Source organism: Solanum pennellii, chromosome 11 (assembly GCF_001406875.1).
Source record: "Solanum pennellii chromosome 11, SPENNV200".
Lineage (NCBI taxonomy): Eukaryota > Viridiplantae > Streptophyta > Magnoliopsida > Solanales > Solanaceae > Solanum > Solanum pennellii.
In genome coordinates this window covers 64563701-64585947 of record NC_028647.1, presented here as the reverse complement: position 1 = coordinate 64585947, position 22247 = coordinate 64563701, and the positions used below count along the sequence as shown (strand labels likewise).

The 22247-nt window shown below is 26.4% G+C and overlaps 2 protein-coding genes across 2 annotated transcripts; one reads left to right on the top strand and one right to left on the bottom strand.

Moving 5' to 3' along the window:
* Positions 1 to 3088: 3088 nt before the first annotated feature.
* On the bottom strand, positions 3089 to 9435 carry LOC107004352 (carotenoid 9,10(9',10')-cleavage dioxygenase 1-like). Its single transcript, XM_027912756.1, has 13 exons — positions 9331 to 9435; positions 9056 to 9196; positions 8848 to 8950; positions 6759 to 7024; positions 5808 to 5987; positions 5247 to 5325; positions 5089 to 5170; positions 4765 to 4827; positions 4501 to 4639; positions 4063 to 4390; positions 3841 to 3896; positions 3556 to 3717; positions 3089 to 3196 (listed from the first exon to the last, which is right to left on the bottom strand). Exons 1-13 carry the CDS (start codon positions 9433 to 9435, stop codon positions 3089 to 3091), a joined length of 1812 nt encoding a protein of 603 aa, XP_027768557.1.
* Positions 9436 to 11628: 2193 nt separating this feature from the next.
* Positions 11629 to 15858, top strand: LOC107003133. The gene is made up of 4 exons (XM_015201400.2): positions 11629 to 11903; positions 13510 to 13623; positions 13724 to 13794; positions 15419 to 15858. Exons 1-4 carry the CDS (start codon positions 11724 to 11726, stop codon positions 15678 to 15680), a joined length of 627 nt encoding a protein of 208 aa, XP_015056886.1. The 5' UTR covers positions 11629 to 11723; the 3' UTR covers positions 15681 to 15858.
* The last annotated feature ends 6389 nt before the right edge of the window (positions 15859 to 22247 follow it).

Genomic DNA, 22247 nt, shown 5'->3' with positions numbered 1-22247 from the left:
AATTTACTTAATTATAAGCCAACAAGTCCAATTAATTGATGTCTTAATTGACTTTTAATAATTTATTATTTAAAGTCGATCATAGATTGGCTGAAGGTTAGGCATAGAGCCAAACTTTTGTTATTAATATTCAGATAAGCTTTTATATTATAAAATTGAATAATAAATTGGAATAGAGAACCATTAAAAGTGTAGTTATTAAAACTATAGGAATAGAAAAATTATGAAAATTTTAGTTTTCCAAAAATAGATAAGATGAATATGAAAAAAATATTAATACAAAAATAAAATTTTAATTACATTCTCACTGAATTTATTGTGTGTTCTTCCCTAAAAAAATTTAATCTTGACGTTATTGTCCAAAATTTTGATTTAATTCGTATGGGATTGTACGTGTTTAGAAACACAAATCTTGAGATGACAATGAAGTGATGCGGATTTTAAGCTATGCGGTGCAATATGAATTTTATACTATATGTGAATGCGGGATAGATCGAAATAGTTTTTTTCTAAATTGATACTGAAAGATGCGATTTACGGGTCCATTTGAATTTAAGAAAAAAAAATGAAAGTTAATAATATTCTCGTGAATTTACCTATACTAATATACATTTAGCTTTACCTAAAATTTTATGATACTTAATATTACACGTATTACACTAAAAATTAACAATTTTATAACTTAGGATATCAAAATAAAAGTTCAAAATTTTCGATTTATTTGAGTTTGATATAAAATTATATGAAAAAATAATAATACAAAAGTCCATCTGTCATCCGTCATCACTATCATTGACTAAATATGTTTAACAATAAATTTAGAAAGAATAATTCAAAGTCATTAGTAATTATTAATTAATAGGAATACGGTAATTATTAGTACTACTTTTTAAGTCTCATAGGTTTTCCCTAATTAAATCACTTTGTAGTAACTTATTTTATTACAACATGTAGCATGAACTAAAACAATATCCATTTCTCTTTTCTTATTTTATTTTTTTTAATGAATGTTCCGTTAATATTTCAAAAATAATTTTTAGCGATAATTAATTAATAATAAAAACTTAATTAACAATTAATATACATATTTTAGAAACAATTATTAGTGAAAATACCATTTTACGTTCCTTGTAAATGTTACTAAAATCCGTAACGACATTGAATTTAGCACTCTTTGTGTTTGTGTTTATAGTTTTTGTCTTATAAGATTATAACAATGCGAAAATGAAGAAATTTGAAGTAAAATAAATTTTATATTAAAAGTGAAAAACTCGGAAAGAAAAAACAAAATGTAATTAGTAAAATGTCCAATGACCATTTTACCCTCTACTTATACACATATACAGTCTCTATCACTCCCATTTTAAATTAGTTTTTTTATACAAAAAAAAGAGAGAAAAGAAAATTGACTCAAATGATTCATATATTTATAATTATTAATTTTTTACAAAAAATAAAATAAAATAGGGAAGCTAGTTGAAATATTAAATGAATATTCAATTAATTCAGAAACAATAACTTGCAGCCATATTCCAACTCAAGCTAAGACAAGTGGATGTTTGGTTTCTTATTAATATTAATATTAATATAAATAATAAATTGGAGTAAATCATATACTAATATGCTACTCCCTCCGTTCAAAAATATTTTTCATGTTGCGCTTATCGAAAGTTAATTTGACTAATTTTTAAAAGTAAATTAGATCATATTTATTCGATATTTTAAACAAAAAAATTAGATATTCTAAAAGTATATGAAAAGTACTATAAATTACAATTTTTTCATATTAAGATGATGAAATGATGCATCTTAAAATGTTAGTAAGAGTTTTTATAGTTTGACTCTAAAAATAGAAATTATGACGAACAATACCGGACAGAGAAAATAATAATTATAAAAAATTATAGTGAAGAAATATGGAGAAAAAAAGGCACAAATGTACAGATGAATAAGAATATTACATATCTTAAAAAGAAAAAAATACACCTCTATTAGCAGTGGCGAATTTAAAATTTTTCACTAAAAGAATTAAAAAATAAAAATGTAATGCCTAAAATTTTAATGTGAAAACTCTAAATTAATTTTGAAGTTTCCCTAACCCATTGAGTCTACTTTTAATTGTGTTTAGTAATCTCACATTAAAAAAAAAAAGAATAAAAAACCCTTATATATACGTATAATTTTTGCTTAAAAAGTTTGAATGAACACTCTCGATCCTATAGCACCTTTATTTTGTATTGTTCATATTATGCTCAATGGTTTACAAAAATTGGCACCCACTAGCAATCATTGTAGGGGCTCACCAAAGAGATGGTTGGAATTTCGCTATCTATTTCATGTTATCGAGTTCAAGCACATTTATATTTCATGTTATCGAGTTTAAGCATATCATATTACGTATTAGGAATATTAATATTAATTAAGTCTAAATTGTTCTCAATTGAGTTCAAGCATATCGTATTACGAATTAGTATTTTTTTACTAATTAAGAGTTTCTTATCAAGGAAGATACATATAAATATATTTACTTTTTTTTACCTGATACACCAAAATAGAGAGAGACAAGTGAGATATATAGTCATGTGTCCTAGATACATGTGAATCACATTAGATACATATTAGATACATGTAAACTAAACCAGATACATACATAGGAGAGTGACAAGCGAAACAGGAGAGGGGTGAGCGACATTTGCTATGTATATATCCAGGTACATGTGAATCTACTTGGATACAATGTATCTATAGTAAATTACTCCTAATTTTGACCCATTATTCGGAAATACATATATTTGGACGTATAATTTTGATGTACCAAAATCTAATAAGATTCGTAATATTATAAATTAAAATATATATAAGTAATTCACTCCTAAACTAATGAGATCTTTATAATTTTCTTCTTTTTTTTTAATAAAGGAAACTAACATTTCATGAAGGCAATTAGCAGTAGATATTGAATATTACACTATTACTTTAATAAATAAATAAAAAAAAAAGGTCAAAAAACAGTTTATCGGTTATAGACTATAGTCTGTCGATTTTTTTATCGTATTTTAACATTTTTTTTAAGCTAGTGTATCGATAATTAATTGAAGGACATAAATGCCCCATGAAATCCATATGGCACTCTACTTGGTAATATGATTATGGCAACAGCCTCACTTCCAAACTTTTTTGCATCAATTATATAAACCTGCAAGATTGAAATAATTATATACATATTAGAATAATAAATATAAATTCCAAAACCATGTTTGAGTATAAAAAAAATGAAAATCTATAAGAGGATTCATGAAACACCATTCAAAATTAATCAATCGATCTGAATTTTTTTTAAAAAAATCGACAAAATATTTTTTTAAAAGAAAACTCTCTATATATATCTGTCATTTAAAAACTTACTGACTTGACTAATTTAAGTCCTCATTGTAATAACAAGTCCATTACGAGACTATTTATCCCTCAAAGACATCTCGTATAAATACATATAAAAGATTAACACGAGACGTATAAATAGAGAAAAAATAATTATTATATTACGATTTAACTTACTTGTGATTGATTTGTATTTTCATTATGTGTGAATGCCACAATCCAACCATCATCTTCATCAACACCATCAAGTTTTGGAACAAATGTAGCTCCACTACAAAATGTATTTTTTGGGAAAATATGATGTTCAACCTTAATCAAATCTTCTTCTTCTTTAATATCCTAATAATTAATCAACATTTAAAAAATAAATTATCAATTAGATTAAATTAAATGAATACTACAATTTTTTAGAAAATGTCAAATATAATATTATTGTCACAAATTTATTTAAGTAGTAATTACCTTTGAAATTTCTTCAAAATTAAGTTTGGCTAGCCCTCCAAATTTAGCAAATCCTCCTGATAAAGTCTTTGCTAAATTCAAGATAATATGTCATCATGAAGTTTAAATTAGTAACATGAAAATACTTATTTTATTGCTAAATAATAAATATTTATCCCTAATTCTATTTAACAACTTAATGATTAATTATATCTTAGTCCAAATAGAAATTAGAGTACTCACCAAAATAATTAGAGAAAGCTTCTGAATCAATAAGTTGTAGATAGCCAAATTTGTTTTTAATACCAATGAAGTGTTCATTGATCATTGGGAATTCCATTAAAAATCGATGATCGTTCGTAGTTAGATTTTTCATCTTCACTTCACCTGTTTTCATGTTTAATCTCCATTCACAAACTTTAGAAAAAGAAAATAAATCTTTTGACGTTTTAATGTTATCTTTATCGAAACTCATCTCGTTCAACGCGTCTAAACTCAATCCAAGGTCGTCTACTATAATATCTGGTCTTGGTATAATCGATTTACGAGCTCTACATGCCCTTACCACCACCTTTTACACACACAAAAAAAAATCAAATTAATTAATTTTACTAGTCTCATATATATATATGATCACATAAATTTGAAATCAAATCAAGTTTTAAGAAAATGTTAAATTACCTCATCATTACCTTCAAAACAATTTATTATGTGAAATACACAACATGGTTCAATTTCAAACCATTTAATGGAATTAGCATCACCATAATGAGGCATTATTCCAATTCTTGCATATCCATCTTTATCATATTTTATTAATCTGCAAAAATCAGAAGTATAAATATATATACATTAATTAAGGATTTAATTTAAAATATATTTTTCATTAAATTGTAGTATCACAAATTTATTTTTTTCATAATATAACATGTTTAAAATACTTACTGCTCTCCAATAATAAGTCTGTTTAGGTCAATAGTAAGTGGAAAATCCAAAATCACATTGTACCTACACATAATTAAATTTTAAAATATTAGAATAACATTAGCATATAAATAATTGGATTTAAGTTCATAAATATATTCTAAAACTACCAAAAAATATTTATATTATCGATTAGTACAACGTAATTGTTTATAATGAATTTTCACTTTAATTTTCAACTGATCGTATATGAAGTTTTATAGAAAAAAATACATATTATCGTTAGTTGATTTTATTTTTTATTACCATCAATCAATATATAAAACTTAAACGCGTAATAATTACCTCTTTGTAACTCCAATTTCATGGCAAATGATACACCTATTAAGTTTGACATCCACCTTGTGAACCATTTGTTTTCCATCAGCTGAAAATAGGTATTAAGTGAATTTAAAAATAAATTAGTAAATTAAATAAACTTTCCAAAATGGAAAATAACATACCTGAAATAATTCCTAGCTCAAGATAAGGCTTTAGTGGATTAATTCCCATTATAACAAGTTCACCCGTGTCTAGTATTTTCTGTCGAGACATAATGTAATTAAATAATTAATTAAAAAATATAATTATTTTAGTAACTTAAATTTTTAAATATGACAGTCACATCTTTAACATGATAACAAAACCAATAACAAATCACAATTAACTTATATAGTTTTGCTCACATCTCAAGAAAAAAAACATAATAATAATTTCATTCCTTCGATCAACTAATTTACAAAATATAATGTATATACTATATACATAATATACAATGTAATTATATAAAAAGTCTTTTAATATTTTGAACTTTTAGATTAAACAATCACACACTTCAAGAAGTTTTGCATACAAGATTCATCGTAAAGATCTATATTGAGTAGATTCTTCAAAAATACTGATAAATACATATCAAAAATTTCAAAACTAGCGTATTTGATCTTTTAGAATGTGATGTAAGTGCGATAATATTTTAACAAAATTCGAGCGACGTAACAAAACAAGTTTTTGTAATGAGCCATTACCTTTGGATGGGCTGTGAATGATTGACTCCAAGCCCCATTAACAGTCCAATTTCCCAAAGTTTCAAGTGTTTGTATGTTTATCTCTTGAGGCATATGATTTTCAGCTATTGAATATAATTTCTTTGAGTGGTCAAACACATTTGTATTGCTTAGATATTTGTGTAATACACCAAATCTCATCTGCAAAACAACAAGGATACATACATAAATACTTTAACATACGTCATTGTTCAGATTCTACAAAAATATTATTCTCTTATAATTATATTAGATTCTCCGAAGATTTCACTATCTTTGTAGTATCGGACATACGGCTTCGACAATATTTTTGAAGAATTTAAGAAACATATGATTAGACAACGTTGATAATACTAACATTTTCTTTGTAACATTACAATTAAGTCTTTGAATACAGGTGACACCTTTCAGACAGGGGTGACTCGATAGTGTTTGGAAAAAAAATACGTGCCTTAGGCCTCAAAATTTAAGGGGCCTTATTTTTAATAATAATAGCTTATAAGTTATTATTTTTTAACAAATATTGAATACTATTTGTAGAAAAAAGTAAACTTTTCATGAAAATGAAGCAATTATTAGAAGAAATTTGACATATTTACAGTACTATGAAAAATAATTTAAAATAAGAATGGATATATTATAAATTGAAAACCAGAAGAAAACCAATTATATAAAAGTTATTAACTATTCAAGTTTAAAGCCCCATTTGATTTTTGGTTTAGGCCACTAATATGCTTGAGCCGCTCCTTCCTGGTTTCATATTAGAGCTCTGAATATGCGATAGATAATTCTATCCTTAACCAGATGTTATAGGAAGCATTTCTCCTTTTAATAAGTTTTACGTATTGATTAATCGAGACCCTATTATAAATATCAGATACGTATCGAATAAGAAATCAAAAAATAAAAATGAAAGAGATATATAGTTCATACCACATTTAAAAGGGAAGCCACTAAAACAGCAAGAGAATCCCCTTCAATATTAGGGATAAATTTTGGTTTTTTTAGATTCTTTTCCATGTTGAATGTGTCTGTTTCTACATATTTGTTGTTGTATAATATATTCCATTTGTTGATTTTTCCTTTTTCTTTTGTAAAGTATAAAGCATGAAGCATTCCTTCACCTTCAACCCATATATGGCTTGATTTTCCAAATATTGACTTGGTTGATTTTAATCCTCCAAAGAGAGCATTTGATCCTGCAATCAGACGTAGATTCAGAATTTAAATTATATCGATTAAATTTTAGATTTTGAACATTGAAATCATAAAATTATACTTTTGGATGAATTACAAATTTAGCATATATACATGCGTTTTGTGTAAGAAAATATTAAATTCAGTTGAACCTATTAATTTTATATGCTACATATGCAATTTTGCCCTAAATGACACTAATTAAAGTGAGTTTCTTATGGAGAAAAATATTTTCTAAAATCTTCTTTAAGAATCAAGAAAAAAACTTTCTATTTTATGAGATTATAAAGGGAAAGAAAAAGGTTTTATAAGTATTCCCTCGGTTCAATATTGTTTATTAGGTATACTAAAAATAGTTATTTAAAATTAATTGTTAATTTAAATAATTAAAAAATAACTAGTCACTTTTTTTCAATTCCGCTCTTAATGTGAAAAAATTGCTTTAAAAGTTACACGATTATTTTAATCTGAAAAAATAATTTTTACATTAAGAGCGAGGTTATATTACTCAAATTGTATCTTATATTATTTTTTTCTTAAAAATCGTGCATGATTTTATTCTGTCAAATAATAGTGAACGATGAAAATACTATCATACATTGATAGGGTTAGATGTTCGTTATGATTTTATAGTTTCAAAGTTTGATTTCGATTGATAATCCAATAAATGAAAAGAGATATCAAATCTCAAACTTCTAATGTTCTGTCTGATACTAATAAATTATATTTCAACTTTCAATGTTCAATCCGATAGATATTAATAAATCAAACTTTCATATTGTAAATTTCAATACGATAATTTAATAATACCGTATTAAAGTTGAAATCGATTGTTCATAAAATATATATATTATTTTAAATAATATGAATAGAATATATACAAAGTGTAAGGTGGTATCGTGAATATTAAAAAGATAGGGGCATTGGAACACACAGAGAAATTAAGTGTGGGCAGATTGCAGAAAATCATAACACATATATTAAAATAATTTTAGCGTATAATATCAAATATCGAATGATATTAATATCTCGTATAATTTTTTAAATTTTATTTTTGAATGTCATAAAAAAAATTAATAAACATCAAAATTTTAGATATTTTTTATTCGACTTGATAATTCAATTTTCGATAATTTATGTTCAGCTCTAATTGGTGGTCCCCACCCAACCTCCAAATTTCGTTCACTAATCGCCCCAATCCCGAGTTTCGTCCTATCTATTTAATGACAGAGTTGAAAATTTTACTAAAAAAATTTAATATACAAAAGTAAACATACGAAAAGAAACAAAAAAAGGTATAGTATCTACTTCATAAATATAAAAAAAGGTAAAATATCTACTTTATAAACATAAAAATAAATAAATATAAGCAACATAATTTTCTGTGAAATAAAATTTAAATGAATTCACTCGTTTCTATCTGGCTCTGCCCGAAAATTTATCACACCCCATACCCCCTTTCATCCCCACCCTCACCCTCTTCACCAACCCTTATCCCTCACCTCAACCCAATACTCACCTCCATATCGCTCTATTTTCGTCGTTCAATTTATATGTCTGATTTTAATTTGATACGAATTTTAAGAAAGTAAAGATATATTTTTGAATTTGATAGTTTAAAGTTAATGATACGTGGTATGTATCAAAATATTCTTTAATAATTATCATATTTCGATAATGTAAAATAATTTCATGTTAACACGCTAATAAAACTATCGACAACATGTGTAACTAGCTAGTGTCACTTATTACGAATCACATGCAATTATATTTTTCTTAGATGATCTGATAATGTAAAAAAAACGTATTTTATACACTTTCTTACCATTTCTTATGTAAACACCCTCTGGAAAATCATTTGGAATTTTCCCTTGAATTGTAGTGACTCTTGCAGCTTCTCCAATCTCTTCAACAGGTGCAAAATTACTCTGTCAATTATTTAATTGTGAAAATACAAAAAGTCATGTGAACAAATATATGTACCAAAAAATGTGATAATTAATGGAAAAATTAATATATTTATATATAATTACCTGAGATGGGGATAAAGGTTGATCCACAAATTCAAAGGTCAAATCTATAAAATTGTCCAATAATTTGAAAATAACTTCCTTCAATATAACTTTTGGAACATCCATTATCAAGGGAAAATGTTCCAAATTTGTTAAAAATGGCTGTTACACAATATAAATGAAGAAAGTTATTTACAATACAAAGTTCAAGAAAAAAAAATTAAAATTAATAATATGAAATGAGTGTATTTTTCGCTGATACGTGATTTTTAATAAAACGTCTATAAAAAATTTACCTTGAAATTTGATGAGACTGATGCTCTCAAGTCTTTAAATTTTGGTATAACATGCCTTTGCAAACAACAATAATTAACTTGACATGTATAACTACAAACAGCCATTAAAATCAAAAAGAAAAATCTCCTTTTATTTATTTCTTCACTATTTTTATTTTTTTTTGGATTATTGAAAATTTGAATAAGAAGATATGTTGTTTTGATGCATTAGAATGGATGAATTTATATTTAGATTTTGTGACCACAAAACATTATTATATTTCCCCCCACCAAGTAGCTGCTCCCATGATATAATTTATTGCTAATTTTTTATTTTTTTATTTCCCACCTTATAGAATTTGGTATCTATATTTAAACTCGATTAATTTGAATTCATGCTTAAAATTTATGTATATGTTCAATGATATAGTATAAACAAGAAGAAATCAAGAGGACTATATATACATTAAAAAAATTAAGTTTAATCTTATATGTACAAATAAATTTATAGTAAAAAAATTCAAACAAAAAGTTATGACGATCTTTGTTATTGTTAATCAACTAAATAAGGCCCTAATGCATTCATTATAATCGAAAATCTAAAATAACATTATTAAAAGTCATAAACCCTAGCTCTATGATGTATGAAAGATAGATAAATTCCACGGGGTGGTGGGAAAAACCGCTAGCTATTTTTGTATAGCGCTTATTTCAGACGCATCTATGGATGTGTTTGATATGAAAGAAAATATTTTTTTCGAAAAATGACTTTTTGTAGTATTTTAAATAATAAGCATCGTTTTACTTATTTCTAGTGTTTAATAAAAAATAAAAAAATATTATCATAAAAATATTTATATATTAAGTGGAATGAGATGAGAAATGTGGGTTTGGGATTGGATGGTCTTCATCATCGTTATCTCATTCCCTTTTTTTTCTCTATAAGATCTGATTTAAGAATTAAAATTAAATATCGCAGTTAGAAGTAATAAATTGACGAATCACTAATTAAATATGAATGATATAAAATTTAAATTGAATTAATAAATGAATTATGACTCAACCCAGCGAAAATTTAATTGGTTAGCATGAGTAGGTTATATATTATTTTTTTTAAAAAGGCATGCCATTTTTATTAAGGTAGGCACAAATTACAATAGCTAAGAAACTAAGTAATTACTAACATTTGTGGATATATACTGTTAAAATATATTTTAAAATAAGTAGAATGTTGATCAGTGTTTAAACATGTAATTTAATTTTATAATTTGAAACTATGAAATTATATCAGTGTTTGAATATATAATAAATCATGATATGAAGATCTAAAATTTTCTAAAAGATTTGACTTGAAAATTTTATATTTTTTAAATATAAAAATTGCTTCACAAGTTTATATTTTTGTAAAAAGATTCACCATTTTATATCTATATTTTTATTTGCAAGAATATCAATGGAATGATGAAATATTCATGTAATATAAACATGTTGATATAGTTACAAACAATATTGATCAGTAAATGATTTATGTTTAACAATTGCACATTGAAACTCATGTTCATTTTTAATTTATTATTGAACTAAAGTTTGATGAATTTTAGAATAACTTTGTGTAGCATGATTTGTTATAAATTTTGCTTATTTGGTAAGATTATATTAACAATCAAGACTATTGTCATAGCTTTAACAACTTATGTGTTTTTTTTTTTATGTTAACGAGCAAAAAATATAACTTGAAATTTAAATTGCATGTCCAAACAAAACTTCATTATCATCTCATATAATTTCATAGACATAATAATGCATAAATATGTATTTTAACTTGGTCTCGTTTCACATTTATGTCCTTCAACTTTGGGTGTGCACAAACGGATACTTAAACTTGTATAAAGTTGAACAAGTAGACACGTGAATCATATATGACATAATACACGTAGGACACCATGCAGAATGTCACGTAAGTCGTGTGTGTTTATTGTTCAAATATTAACTATTATCGATATAAGTTATGATGAAGTGGTTAAAAATTTTCACATTCTTAATCAAGAACATTCGAGCCCTCAAAAAAAATTATCTCGTGAGTATCGCCCCAGAAAATAAACCATGCGAAGCGTGACTTCACATTAATTATCAGACTCCAATACAGGTATACGCAAAACCGAAAATAAAAAATGGAATTATTTTATTATTACCTTTCTACTCTTTATTCCACCACTTCACATGCCTAAAAGTTGTTAAAAAAATCCTTCATGAAATATATGTTGTAACAGTTTATCTCACTGTTAAATCTATTTTTAGCAATTTTACACACATTTCTTTTTTACAGTGACAAAAGGATAGTGGTAGATTAGATGATACCAATGAACCATTGAGGAGGAAAAAAAAAAAACAAGAAAATTTTGTTGCTCTAAGATATGGCTACAGAGACTAAATCTAGTGTAGTTAAGGTGAAAGCTAACAGTAATAATCAGGTTGGGTCATCTTCAAAACCCAAAATTGATTCATCTGTTATAAAGAAAAAGGTTATTCAGATCTCAGCTAAGCCATCTGCAGATTCAAAGGGTAAATCTGCCATAAATGTAACTAAAACTGAGGTAAAGATTCTTGTTTTTGGTTTAATTGAGTTCCATCTGTGTAAAGATTGGATTTTTATGCTTTATATTTTGATGTTCTTGAAAAATTTAGGTGCCCATTGGTTAAAGATTCTTGCCTTTTTGATAAATTTTGTTCTGATTGAGATCCATTTAGTTAAAGTATTGGGAAAAGATTGGATTTTTATGCTTCATATGTTGATGTTCTTGAAAAATTGAGGTGCCCCTATGCAAGTAATTCTTGTTTTTTTGATGATTTTGTTGTAATTGAGATCCATTTAGTTAAAGTATTGGGAAAAGATTGAGTTTCTATCTGTATAAAGATTGGATTTTTATGCTTTATATGTTCATGTTCTTGAGAAATTGAGGTGCCCCTATGCAAATAATTCTTGTTTTTTTGATGATTTTGTTGTAATTGAGATCCATTTAGTTAAAGTATTGGGAAAAGTTTGAGGTTGTATCTGCAAAAAGATTGATTTTTATGCTTCATATTTGATGTTCTTGAAAAATTGAGGTGACCCTATGCAAATAATTCTTGTTTTTTGATAAATTCTGTTGTAATGGAGATCCATTTAGTTCTAGTATTGGGAAAAGATTGAGGTTACATGTGCAAAAAGATTGGATTTTTATGCTTCATATGTTGATGTTCTTGAAAAATTGAGGTGCCCCTATGCAAATAATTCTTGTTTTTTGACAAATTCTGTTGTAATGGAGATCCATTTAGTTCTAGTATTGGTAAATAATTTGTCTGCTTGGATATAAGATTGAGGTAATATCTGCTAAAAAGATCAATCTTTTTATGCTTCATGTTTTAATATTCTTGAAATATTGAGCTATTAGATGATCTTTTTGTGCTCAAATTTGATATTCTTGAAAAATTGAGGTGCCGTAAGTTCTACTCTAATTGAGATCCATTTAGTTCTAATATTGGTAAATTATTTGTCTATTGGTGAAAGCTTGAGGTTACATCTGCGAAAAAGATCATGTTTTTATGCTTCATATTTTGATATTCTTGAAGATTTGAGGTGAAACGATCATCTTTATATGCCTCAAATTTGTTGTTCTTGAAAAATTCAGGTGCCCATCTGCAAAAGATACTTGCTTTTGATAAACTCATCTCTGATATTGATAAATAATTTGCTTATTGAGTGAAAAGATTGAGGTTACATCTGCAAAAAGATCAAATTTTTTATGCTTCATATTTTGATGTTCTTGAAACTTTTGAGGTAAAAGATCATCTTTTTGTGCTCAGATTTCGATATTCTTGAATAATTGAGGTGCCCGTGTGCAAGAAGATCATTGGGTTTTTACAGTCAATCAATTATGTCTCAATCTTAAACTAGTGTTGATCTGTAATATGGATGTTTTGTATAAAGTCTGTTCAATTCGAGATCGATTTCGTTTGTAATATTAGTTAAATAACTTGTCTGTTGGTAAAAGATTGAGGAAACATTTGCAAAAGATCATCTTTTTTGAGTTCAAATTTTGATATACTTGAAAGTTTGCGGTAACGTCTACAAAATATGATTGCTTTTTTCTTGTGCTTCAAATATTGATTTGACGGTTATGACCTGAATTAGTTCTTTGAATCCTTATTGTCCAAGTAAAGGTGAAAGGAAAAACAACCTCAACTTCATCCAAGACCGTCACAAAAACGCAAACCAAAACTAGAGTGAAGAAAGTGTATTCCTTGGCTGGTCAGAAGTTTGATGTTCCTGAAGAGGTGATATACTCCTTATAAACTTCATGGTCTGTTTAATGATTTATTTTAATGGAAATCCGGACTGGTCCGTGATTTTAATATTGTGTATTCTCTTCAACAGCGAGAACCGTTGAGGTTATTCTATGAATCATTGTCAAAACAGATACCTTCAAGTGAAATGGCAGAGTTTTGGTGAGTTTTCTTTACATTTGTGTCTGGATCTTTTCGACCTTATATCTGTTAACTACATGTAGAAATACACTTGTTCGGACTCTTCAAAATGTTGCCGCACCCATGTCGGATCCTTAAAAACTGCTCTACTTTTGAAAGATTCTACACACGCTCGTCAACATTTTTGAAGAGTCCGAGCAACATAGTGTAGCAGTGTGCTTGCTTGTGTCTTCATTTCTCAATATTGTTAACTGCTCTTAGATCTACCTAAGCCACTTTCCCTGTATGAGACTCCACGACAGGATTATGTCCTACCTAGTGACTTTAAATTCTCACACTGCAGAGAAAAATCTTTCTTTTTCTTTTTTCACAAGAATAATGTCCGTGCCAACTTACGTGCACGTGACACTAATTCTATGAGGTACATGCTACCTCCCCCAGCATTGGTACCAGGTAAAAGACTAAAAGGTCCACCAAGGTTTGACAAGAGTGAAGTCTTTGTCTTGTTATCAGAATATCATGTAGAAGACATAGAGTAGAAACGAGGTTATCTTTTGAAGTGACAGAAGATTAAAATTTGTAGTAATTTTAGTATAAGAAAGGGGTTATCAGAGCTTCGGCTTAGGCTTCGATTTTACTTGTAGTTTTGGTAACAAATGCTAGAAAACACTTTCTTATGTACTAGTCTAGGGAAGACTCTAGATAAACTAGGAGCAGATACAAATTTAAGATACTAATTCAAGAAACTTCTAGATTTATGTTTTCGCAAGAGAATCAGAATATTACACTTTCTTTTGCACTAGTTCAACCTTGATGTGTTCGTGTGGTTGACATTCTGGAAGAACTAAAAATTCATCTTCGACACCTATTTTATTCGTGATCTTACATAGACACTTGATTTTCTCCCACTTCTCCAAAATGACTGTCTTTTCTGGAGTATATCCGCCCGCTGCTCATCAGTGTTGTTAAATCCGCTGAAAGTTGTTGCTAGCTGATGCTGACTCTGATGTAACGATCAGCATAGCAGACTGGATTCTTGGTTTCGCGCAATAGATTGGAAATGTAGCCCCTTCTGCTAGAAATGCAAATTTTCAAGAATTCTTCTAATCACGAGTTGATTCCATAGCCGAATTGTTCTCCAACTTAGGAAATGTAACAGTCTTTAGTTTCCTCGAACACCTAAAGACAACAGTCTTTCCGAGATACAAAATATAGCTAGATGTCCTCCTTATATCCAACTATCTAGCTTTATATTTTCCTTTTACGTTAGTCTAAGATGCTTTATTTTCCTTGAAGGTGCCGTAGAATGCATGTTTGGAACAATCAAATGAACTCTTTTTGGGTCCTTCATAAATTTAGATAGAATATCTACAGAGTGAGTCATGTCAGCCCTTGTGTGCGCGAGATTGGGGGTTTTAAAAAGTATTAAGAAGCTGGAAATATTTAAACTCCGATTTGTTGTGTTAATGAGTGTTCATGAAGGTTCATGTCCTAGGCTGTCGACTTCCATTATACTATAGAGGGGTATCCACCTAATTGTTGTGGTTGAATTTGAACGAGTTGAAAATGGATTGAACAAATATCACTGGTACTGTTTTTATTGTCCTTTCATTTTGTTCGAGTTTTCAGATAGAGTTAAATGCAGGTTGATGGAGCACGGTCTGTTATCACCCGAGAGATCAAAGAAAGCGTTTGAGAAGAAACAGAGAAAGCAAAAGCAAATTCGCATGGGAACTCCTATTAAATCTCCTCCTCCGCGACCATTCATTAGCAAAGCCGAGAGCTCAAAAAAGCCACAGCAAGCATCAAAGAATGGTGATATAAAGGCGAAGAAACGATTAAAAAGTGATAGTAGTGATGACGATGATGATGAGTTCATTCTAAGTCCAAAGAGAAGAAAAGGGTAAAAAAAAATGAACTCTGCATTTGCAAGAATGATAGACTGGAGGAGACATTCTTGATTTTCTGTAATTATTGAAAATGAAAAAAAAAATCAAATAAATTTTACAGTTTACCAATTTGTACAATAAACCTATAGTTGTTATAGAAACATAGTTTTCTCTTTTAAGGATTATTTTCTTTTTACCCTCCGTCGTAGAGCTCTGCTCGAACTCGCAATTTTCAGGTTAAACTCCAATTGATATTTCTAAAGGATTGATTTACCTTAGTCTCCCCCTCAATCTCTTACATTTTCAATTACTTTCCTTTAACTAAATTAGGGCATGTTTGGAAAATGAAGGAAATTGGAATTGGTTTGAATAAGGGTATGTGATATGGTATCAGGATATTGAATCATGAGATGAAATTGAGGGTTTCATCAGATTAAGTTATTATATAAAAAAAATGCATCAAAATAATACGTTCTTATAAAATTTTTACAAAATTAGAATTTGCATGTTATTTTTTTTTATATTCATTATAACAATTAGAATTCTACGTGTACATGCATGTAACGAATAACAAAATGCAACAATTACAAATAAAATTATAAAATTGTGACAAAAAATCAAATGAGAAATCTTAGTTTAATGTATAAAATTTATCAACAAACTGTAAATTTAGAACTTTAAATAGTAATCAGCTAATTTGCATTATATATAGTCACAAAAGATTAACTTTAGCCTAAATAAAAATACAATTAAAACAATCAGAAATTTATGAAAAATCAAATTAAAGAAGTTTAACAGAGAGAAAACACATATACAAAATAAACAAAGAAAAAAACATGCGACAACATACACATTTTTTTGAAGGCTCTAATCATAACAATATATATATATGGAAAAAGAATACAAAATCACTATATATTTTTTCAAGTTTTTGTCGACACTTCTCCCATAAACAATTATAATTCAAGAGACTTCTTCATTTAGTTAAAATATGAATTAAATAGAACAATAATGATATAAGCTGTACTATTTAAACTATAGAATGAAAAAAATAACCTTGGTTAGGATACTCATGAAACAAAGAAAGATGTATATGAAATAAAAATAGGATAATTAGATGGTGTGAGTTATGCAGATGAATATATTATTCCTTATCACAATGAAAAGAAAGAATACAATAACTACAATTATTATTTAAAACAATAGTAGCAATTAAATTTGCATCAAGTAATTTATCTAAAGTATTATCTATGAAACATTGCAAATTTTTAGTGGGGATTGATTATGGTCTTTATATATTGATTTAACTCAATGGTTTTATAATAAAATAATTTTTATGTTTTAGTATAAAGAAAAATATTCAAAAAATTGGAACTATTTTAGTCTTTAAAAAGGTAGAAATACCTAATATTTATTTATGAATATTGTCTTTCAACTTTTTGACTTTAACCAAATTTTTTAATATTTAGTGTGGCATATAGAATGATTACTATTTATAAATAAATATTTTATAATATTTTGATTTAACACAGGATAAAATGATAATCCAATTTTATACTTTATTGTTTAATTTTTTTTTACCCTTCAACCAAAAACAACCTCCATAGGGGGTAAAAAAGAGACAAATACAATGAGAACTTACCACACAATGTAATATAACACCAAAAAATTGAAGAGAAGACACCATATCAGAAAGAAAATTATGCATTAGGATTGTATCATATATAGCCAAAAAGAACATACACAATGAATTTAATTTTATACAATGACAGAAAATCAAAGAAATATAAAAAAATATTATGAACAACATATCTCAAAATTGTAGTCCACCTTACCTTTTTTTTTTCTATTAATATACCGACATACTATTTAAATATAACAAAATATTATTTAATATAGAAGAAAGAATTACATAATTAACAAAACTAAAACGGGAAGCAACAAGAAAAAAATTGTTAGCTAAATTGTGACTCACTCTTTCAATAATACGTTCATCTAAATGTCAAAATAGCACTTTCAAATGTATTAGAACCATATTGTACCATCATATAGTTTCATGCAATAGAGAAGACTAAGAAAATTTTCGAAAAAGGTTGAAAATATGAATTCTTGTACTTTTGAATGCTCTTAATTTGTGTTGTTATTTTCTTTCTCCATGTCTTAAATATCTATACATTTTAATAATATGTGGAAGATGAAAATAATTCAAGTTAATTAGAAAGGCTAAAGTAACATATGAAAGTTCAAAAAGAGTGATCTTTTCATTTACCATATTCATTGTAATTAATGTAAGTTAAATAGTGCCTTCAAAATTTAAAGCTGAGAAAACCTTTCAACTTCATTAATTAAGTGATGCATGAATAAATAGGAGTAACAGACTTAAGAAAATCTCATCGTTTGTTTTACTAATTGAAAGTCATTGACTGGATAAATTAAAACTTTCTCCCTAACTTTAAATACTTAAGAAAATTAAATAGAAGGATATGATATATACATATCATTGTGTAATTAAAATATTTATATTTAATTAAACAATAAATTAAATTTTAATTTAGTAAAAGGACAAACTGGTAATTCAACTTTTCACTATAGAGTTTTCCTCTTATGATAATATACTAGTTTCAGACACGTGCGTTGCACGTGTATTCCATGTTATTTTTTTATATTCATTATAACAATTAGAATTATACATGTACATGCATGTGACAAATAACAAAATGCGACAATGACTAATAAAATTATAAAATTGTGACAAAAAATCAAATGAGAAATCTTATTTTAATGTATAAATTTATCAAAAAACTCTAAATTTAGAACTTTAGATAGTAATTAGCCAATTTGCATTATATATAGTCACAAAAGATTAACTTTAGCCTAAATAAAAATACAATTAAAACAATCATAAATTTATGGAAAATCAAATTAAAGAAGTTTAATCACAATAACATCAAATGAGAAATCTTATTTTAATGTATAAAATTTATCAACAAATCGTAAATTTAGAACTTTTGATAGTAATTAGCCAATTTACATTATATATAGTCACAAAAGATTAATTTTAGCCTAAATAAAAATACAATTAAAACAATCAGAAATTTATGGAAAATCAAATTAAAGAAGTTTAATAGAGAGAAATCACATATACTAAATAAACAAAGAAAAAAACATGCGACAACATACACATTCTTTTGAAGGCTCTAGTCATAACAATATGTATATGGAAAAAGAAATACAAAATCTATATATATTTTTTGAAATTTTTGTAGACACTTCTCCCATTAACAATTATAATTCAAGAGACTTCTTCATTTAGTTAAAGTATAAATCAAATAAAACAATGATGATATAAGTGGCACTATTTAAACTATAGAATGAAAAAAAATAACCTCAGTTAGGATACTCATGAAACAAATATAGATGTATATGGAATAAAAATAGGATAATTAGATGGTGTAAGTTATGAAGATATATATTATTCCTTATCACAATGAAAAGAAAAAATACAATAACTGCAACTATTATTCAAAATAATAGTAGTAATTAAAATTGCATCAAGTAATTTGTCAAAACTATTATCTATGAAACATTGGAAATCTTTAGTGAGCATTGATTATGGATTTTATATATTGATTTAACTCAATGGTCTCATAATAAAATAATTTATGTTTTAGTATAAAAAAAAATATTCGAAAAATTGGAACTATTTTAGTCGTTAAAGGGTAGAAATGCCTAATATTTATTTATGAATATTGTCTTTCAATTTTTTGACTTTAACCAATTTTTTAAATATTTAATGTGGCATATAGAATGATTACTACTTATAAATAAATATTTTATAATATTTTGATTTAACACATGATAAAATGATAATCCAATTTTATACTATGTTGTTAAATTTTTTTTTTTTTACCCTTCAACCAAAAAAAGCTCCATAGGAAAAAAAGGGACAAATACAATGAGATCTTATCACACAGCGTAATATAACACCAAAAGATTGAAGAGAAGATACCATATCAGAAAGAAAATTTATGCATTAGGATTTTATCATATGTAGCCAAAAAGAACATACACAATGAAATTATTTTATACAATGACAGGAAATCAAAGAAATATAAAAAATATTATGAACAACATATATCAAAATTGTAGTCCACCTTACTTTTTTTTTTCTATTAATAGACCGATATATTATTTAAATATAACAAAAAATCATTTAACATAGAAGAAAGAATAATATAATTAACAAAACTAAAACGAAAAGCAACAAGGAAAAATGTTAGCTAAATTGTGACTTACTCTTTTAATAATACGTTCATCTAAATGTCAAAATAGCACTTCCAAATGTATTAGAACCATATTGTGCCATTATATAGTTTCATGCAATAGATAAGACCAAGAAAATTTTCAAAAAAAAGGTTGGAATATGAATTCTTGTACTTTTGAATGCTCTTGATTTGTATTGTTATTTTCTTTCTCCATGTCTTAAATATCTATACATTTTAATAATATGTGGAAGATAAAAATAATTCAAGTTAATTAGAAAGGTTGAAGTAACATATGAAATGAAGTTCAAAAAAGTCATCTTTTCATTTACCATTTCATTGTAATTAATGTAAGTTAAGTAGTGTCTTCAAAATTTAAAGCTGAAAAAACCTTTCAACTTCCGTAATTAAGTGATGCATGAATAAATAGGAGTAACAAAAAGACTTTAGAAATCTCATCCTTTGTTTTACTTATTGAAATTCATTGATTGGATAAATTAAAAGTTTCTCCATAATTTTAAATACTTAAGAAAATTAAATAGAAGAATATGATACATACATATCATTGTGTAATTAAAATATTTATAATTAATTAAACAATAAATTAAATTTTAATTTAATAAAAGGGCAAAATAGTAATTCAACTTTTCACTATAGAGCTTCATGCTTATAATAATACTAGTCTTCAGAACGTGCGTTGCACGTTTATTTTAAACTATTTAATATAAATTTTGTACTACAATCAATAATTTGTAAATGGTACATATATAGTATTGTACATGTTCTACACCAATAATTTTATAATATCCAAATAAGTAACATCTATTTAATTATTTAAACATAAACTTCTTTATATAAATAGAAAACATATTTAACTTAAAATGAATAAGAAGAGAAACATTATAAAAGAACATTAAAACAATTATGAAAATAACTTTCAAAAACTGACATATTAACATACTTTAGTAAGAAGATCAGATGAGATTTCGCGCGGTATCATTATCCATTTTACAAATTCATTATTAATTTAAAAATTGATTTACTACTATGGTTTATATATGAACTAAATGCTAATTGGCTGAATTTTTTTTGAATGTTATAAAACAATAAAGAATTGTTTTATTATTCATTCATCTCCTATATTTGCGTTTATATATATATATATACTTTATAAATTTTTAGCATGTTAGTTTTCATATAAAGTGTGCGTAACATTCTATTTGATAACAATAGTAACATTTTATTTGGTAGAAGAAACAAAAACAATGGTAGGTAAATAGATGAGTCAAAGATATCAAAAATACTTGTGAATGATAGTGCTTTATCGACCAAGAACTCATATTTTAAATTGTTTTAAATTTTTAATAGTGTGTTTTTCAAGTTCGTTATTATTCTCTCTTAGATACTATAGTTATTGTATAATTATAACAAAAAGTACCGACATGCTCGATTTTTCTTTTTTTTGTTAACCATCTGGCATTGGAGAAAAATATACAAACCAAATAGATTTTCCCCTTTAATTGATTGTTCCTTTGTTCTTCACCAATTCTTTTATATTTTTCTTTTGCCTTAATACACTCTACAGATAGAAATGTTATTCAAACTCCACAAACAGAACAAATGAATAACTTATGAAAATTATGATAGAAACATTTGAAAAGATAATATACTTGTGGTGCTCCACTTAAACGAATGCCTAAGATCCTAATAATTGTTGCCTGCAAAAAAAAAATATTTGGTGATGACATTCACATAAACAAATGCCTGAAATTTTAATAATGTTACCTGAGATCTTTCTGTTACCTACAAAAAAAATTGAAATTTTCTGTGATGATATTCACTTAAATGAATGTCTGAGATCCTAATAATTTTACCTGAGATATTTTTATTGCCTGCACAAAATATGAAATTTTCAGTGATAATATTCACTTAAATGAATGCCCAAGATCTTAATCATTTTACCTGAGATCTTTCTGTTATCTGAAAAAAATAACATTTTGAATGATGATATTTGGATATCGATAATGATCCGTAACTGCATATAATCTCAAAACAATTATGATTAAAAAAAAATTATCACAACGCAAACATGATTGAGTTTGTTGATGTTGTATAGACTTGGGGAGAAGGGTCAATTTTATTTATAAATATTGGGGAAATGCAATAGATGGCCAATTTGCATAACAAATTTGTGATGAGACTTTTGCATAAAGTAACTATATCGGTTCTAATATTGCTTCAAATTATGAGTTTTAAGTGCATATTAAAGCAGTTATAATAGTCATTTAAGGTGAAATTAATGATGGCTTGTTATTGCAACGTT

Excerpts from the sequence above, each read along its gene's own strand:
- LOC107004352 (XM_027912756.1), bottom strand. The coding sequence starts at position 9,435 with ATGGCTGTTTGTAGTTATACATGTCAAGTTAATTATTGTTGTTTGCAA. Across the intron at positions 5,988-6,758 it reads TGGCTTCCCTTTTAAATGTG|ATGAGATTTGGTGTATTACA; the intron begins GTATGAACTATA and ends GTTGTTTTGCAG. Across the intron at positions 4,828-5,088 it reads GAAATTGGAGTTACAAAGAG|GTACAATGTGATTTTGGATT; the intron begins GTAATTATTACG and ends AATTATGTGTAG.
- LOC107003133 (XM_015201400.2), top strand. The coding sequence starts at position 11,724 with ATGGCTACAGAGACTAAATCTAGTGTAGTTAAGGTGAAAGCTAACAGT. Across the intron at positions 11,904-13,509 it reads TAAATGTAACTAAAACTGAG|GTGAAAGGAAAAACAACCTC; the intron begins GTAAAGATTCTT and ends GTCCAAGTAAAG. Across the intron at positions 13,624-13,723 it reads AGTTTGATGTTCCTGAAGAG|CGAGAACCGTTGAGGTTATT; the intron begins GTGATATACTCC and ends TCTCTTCAACAG.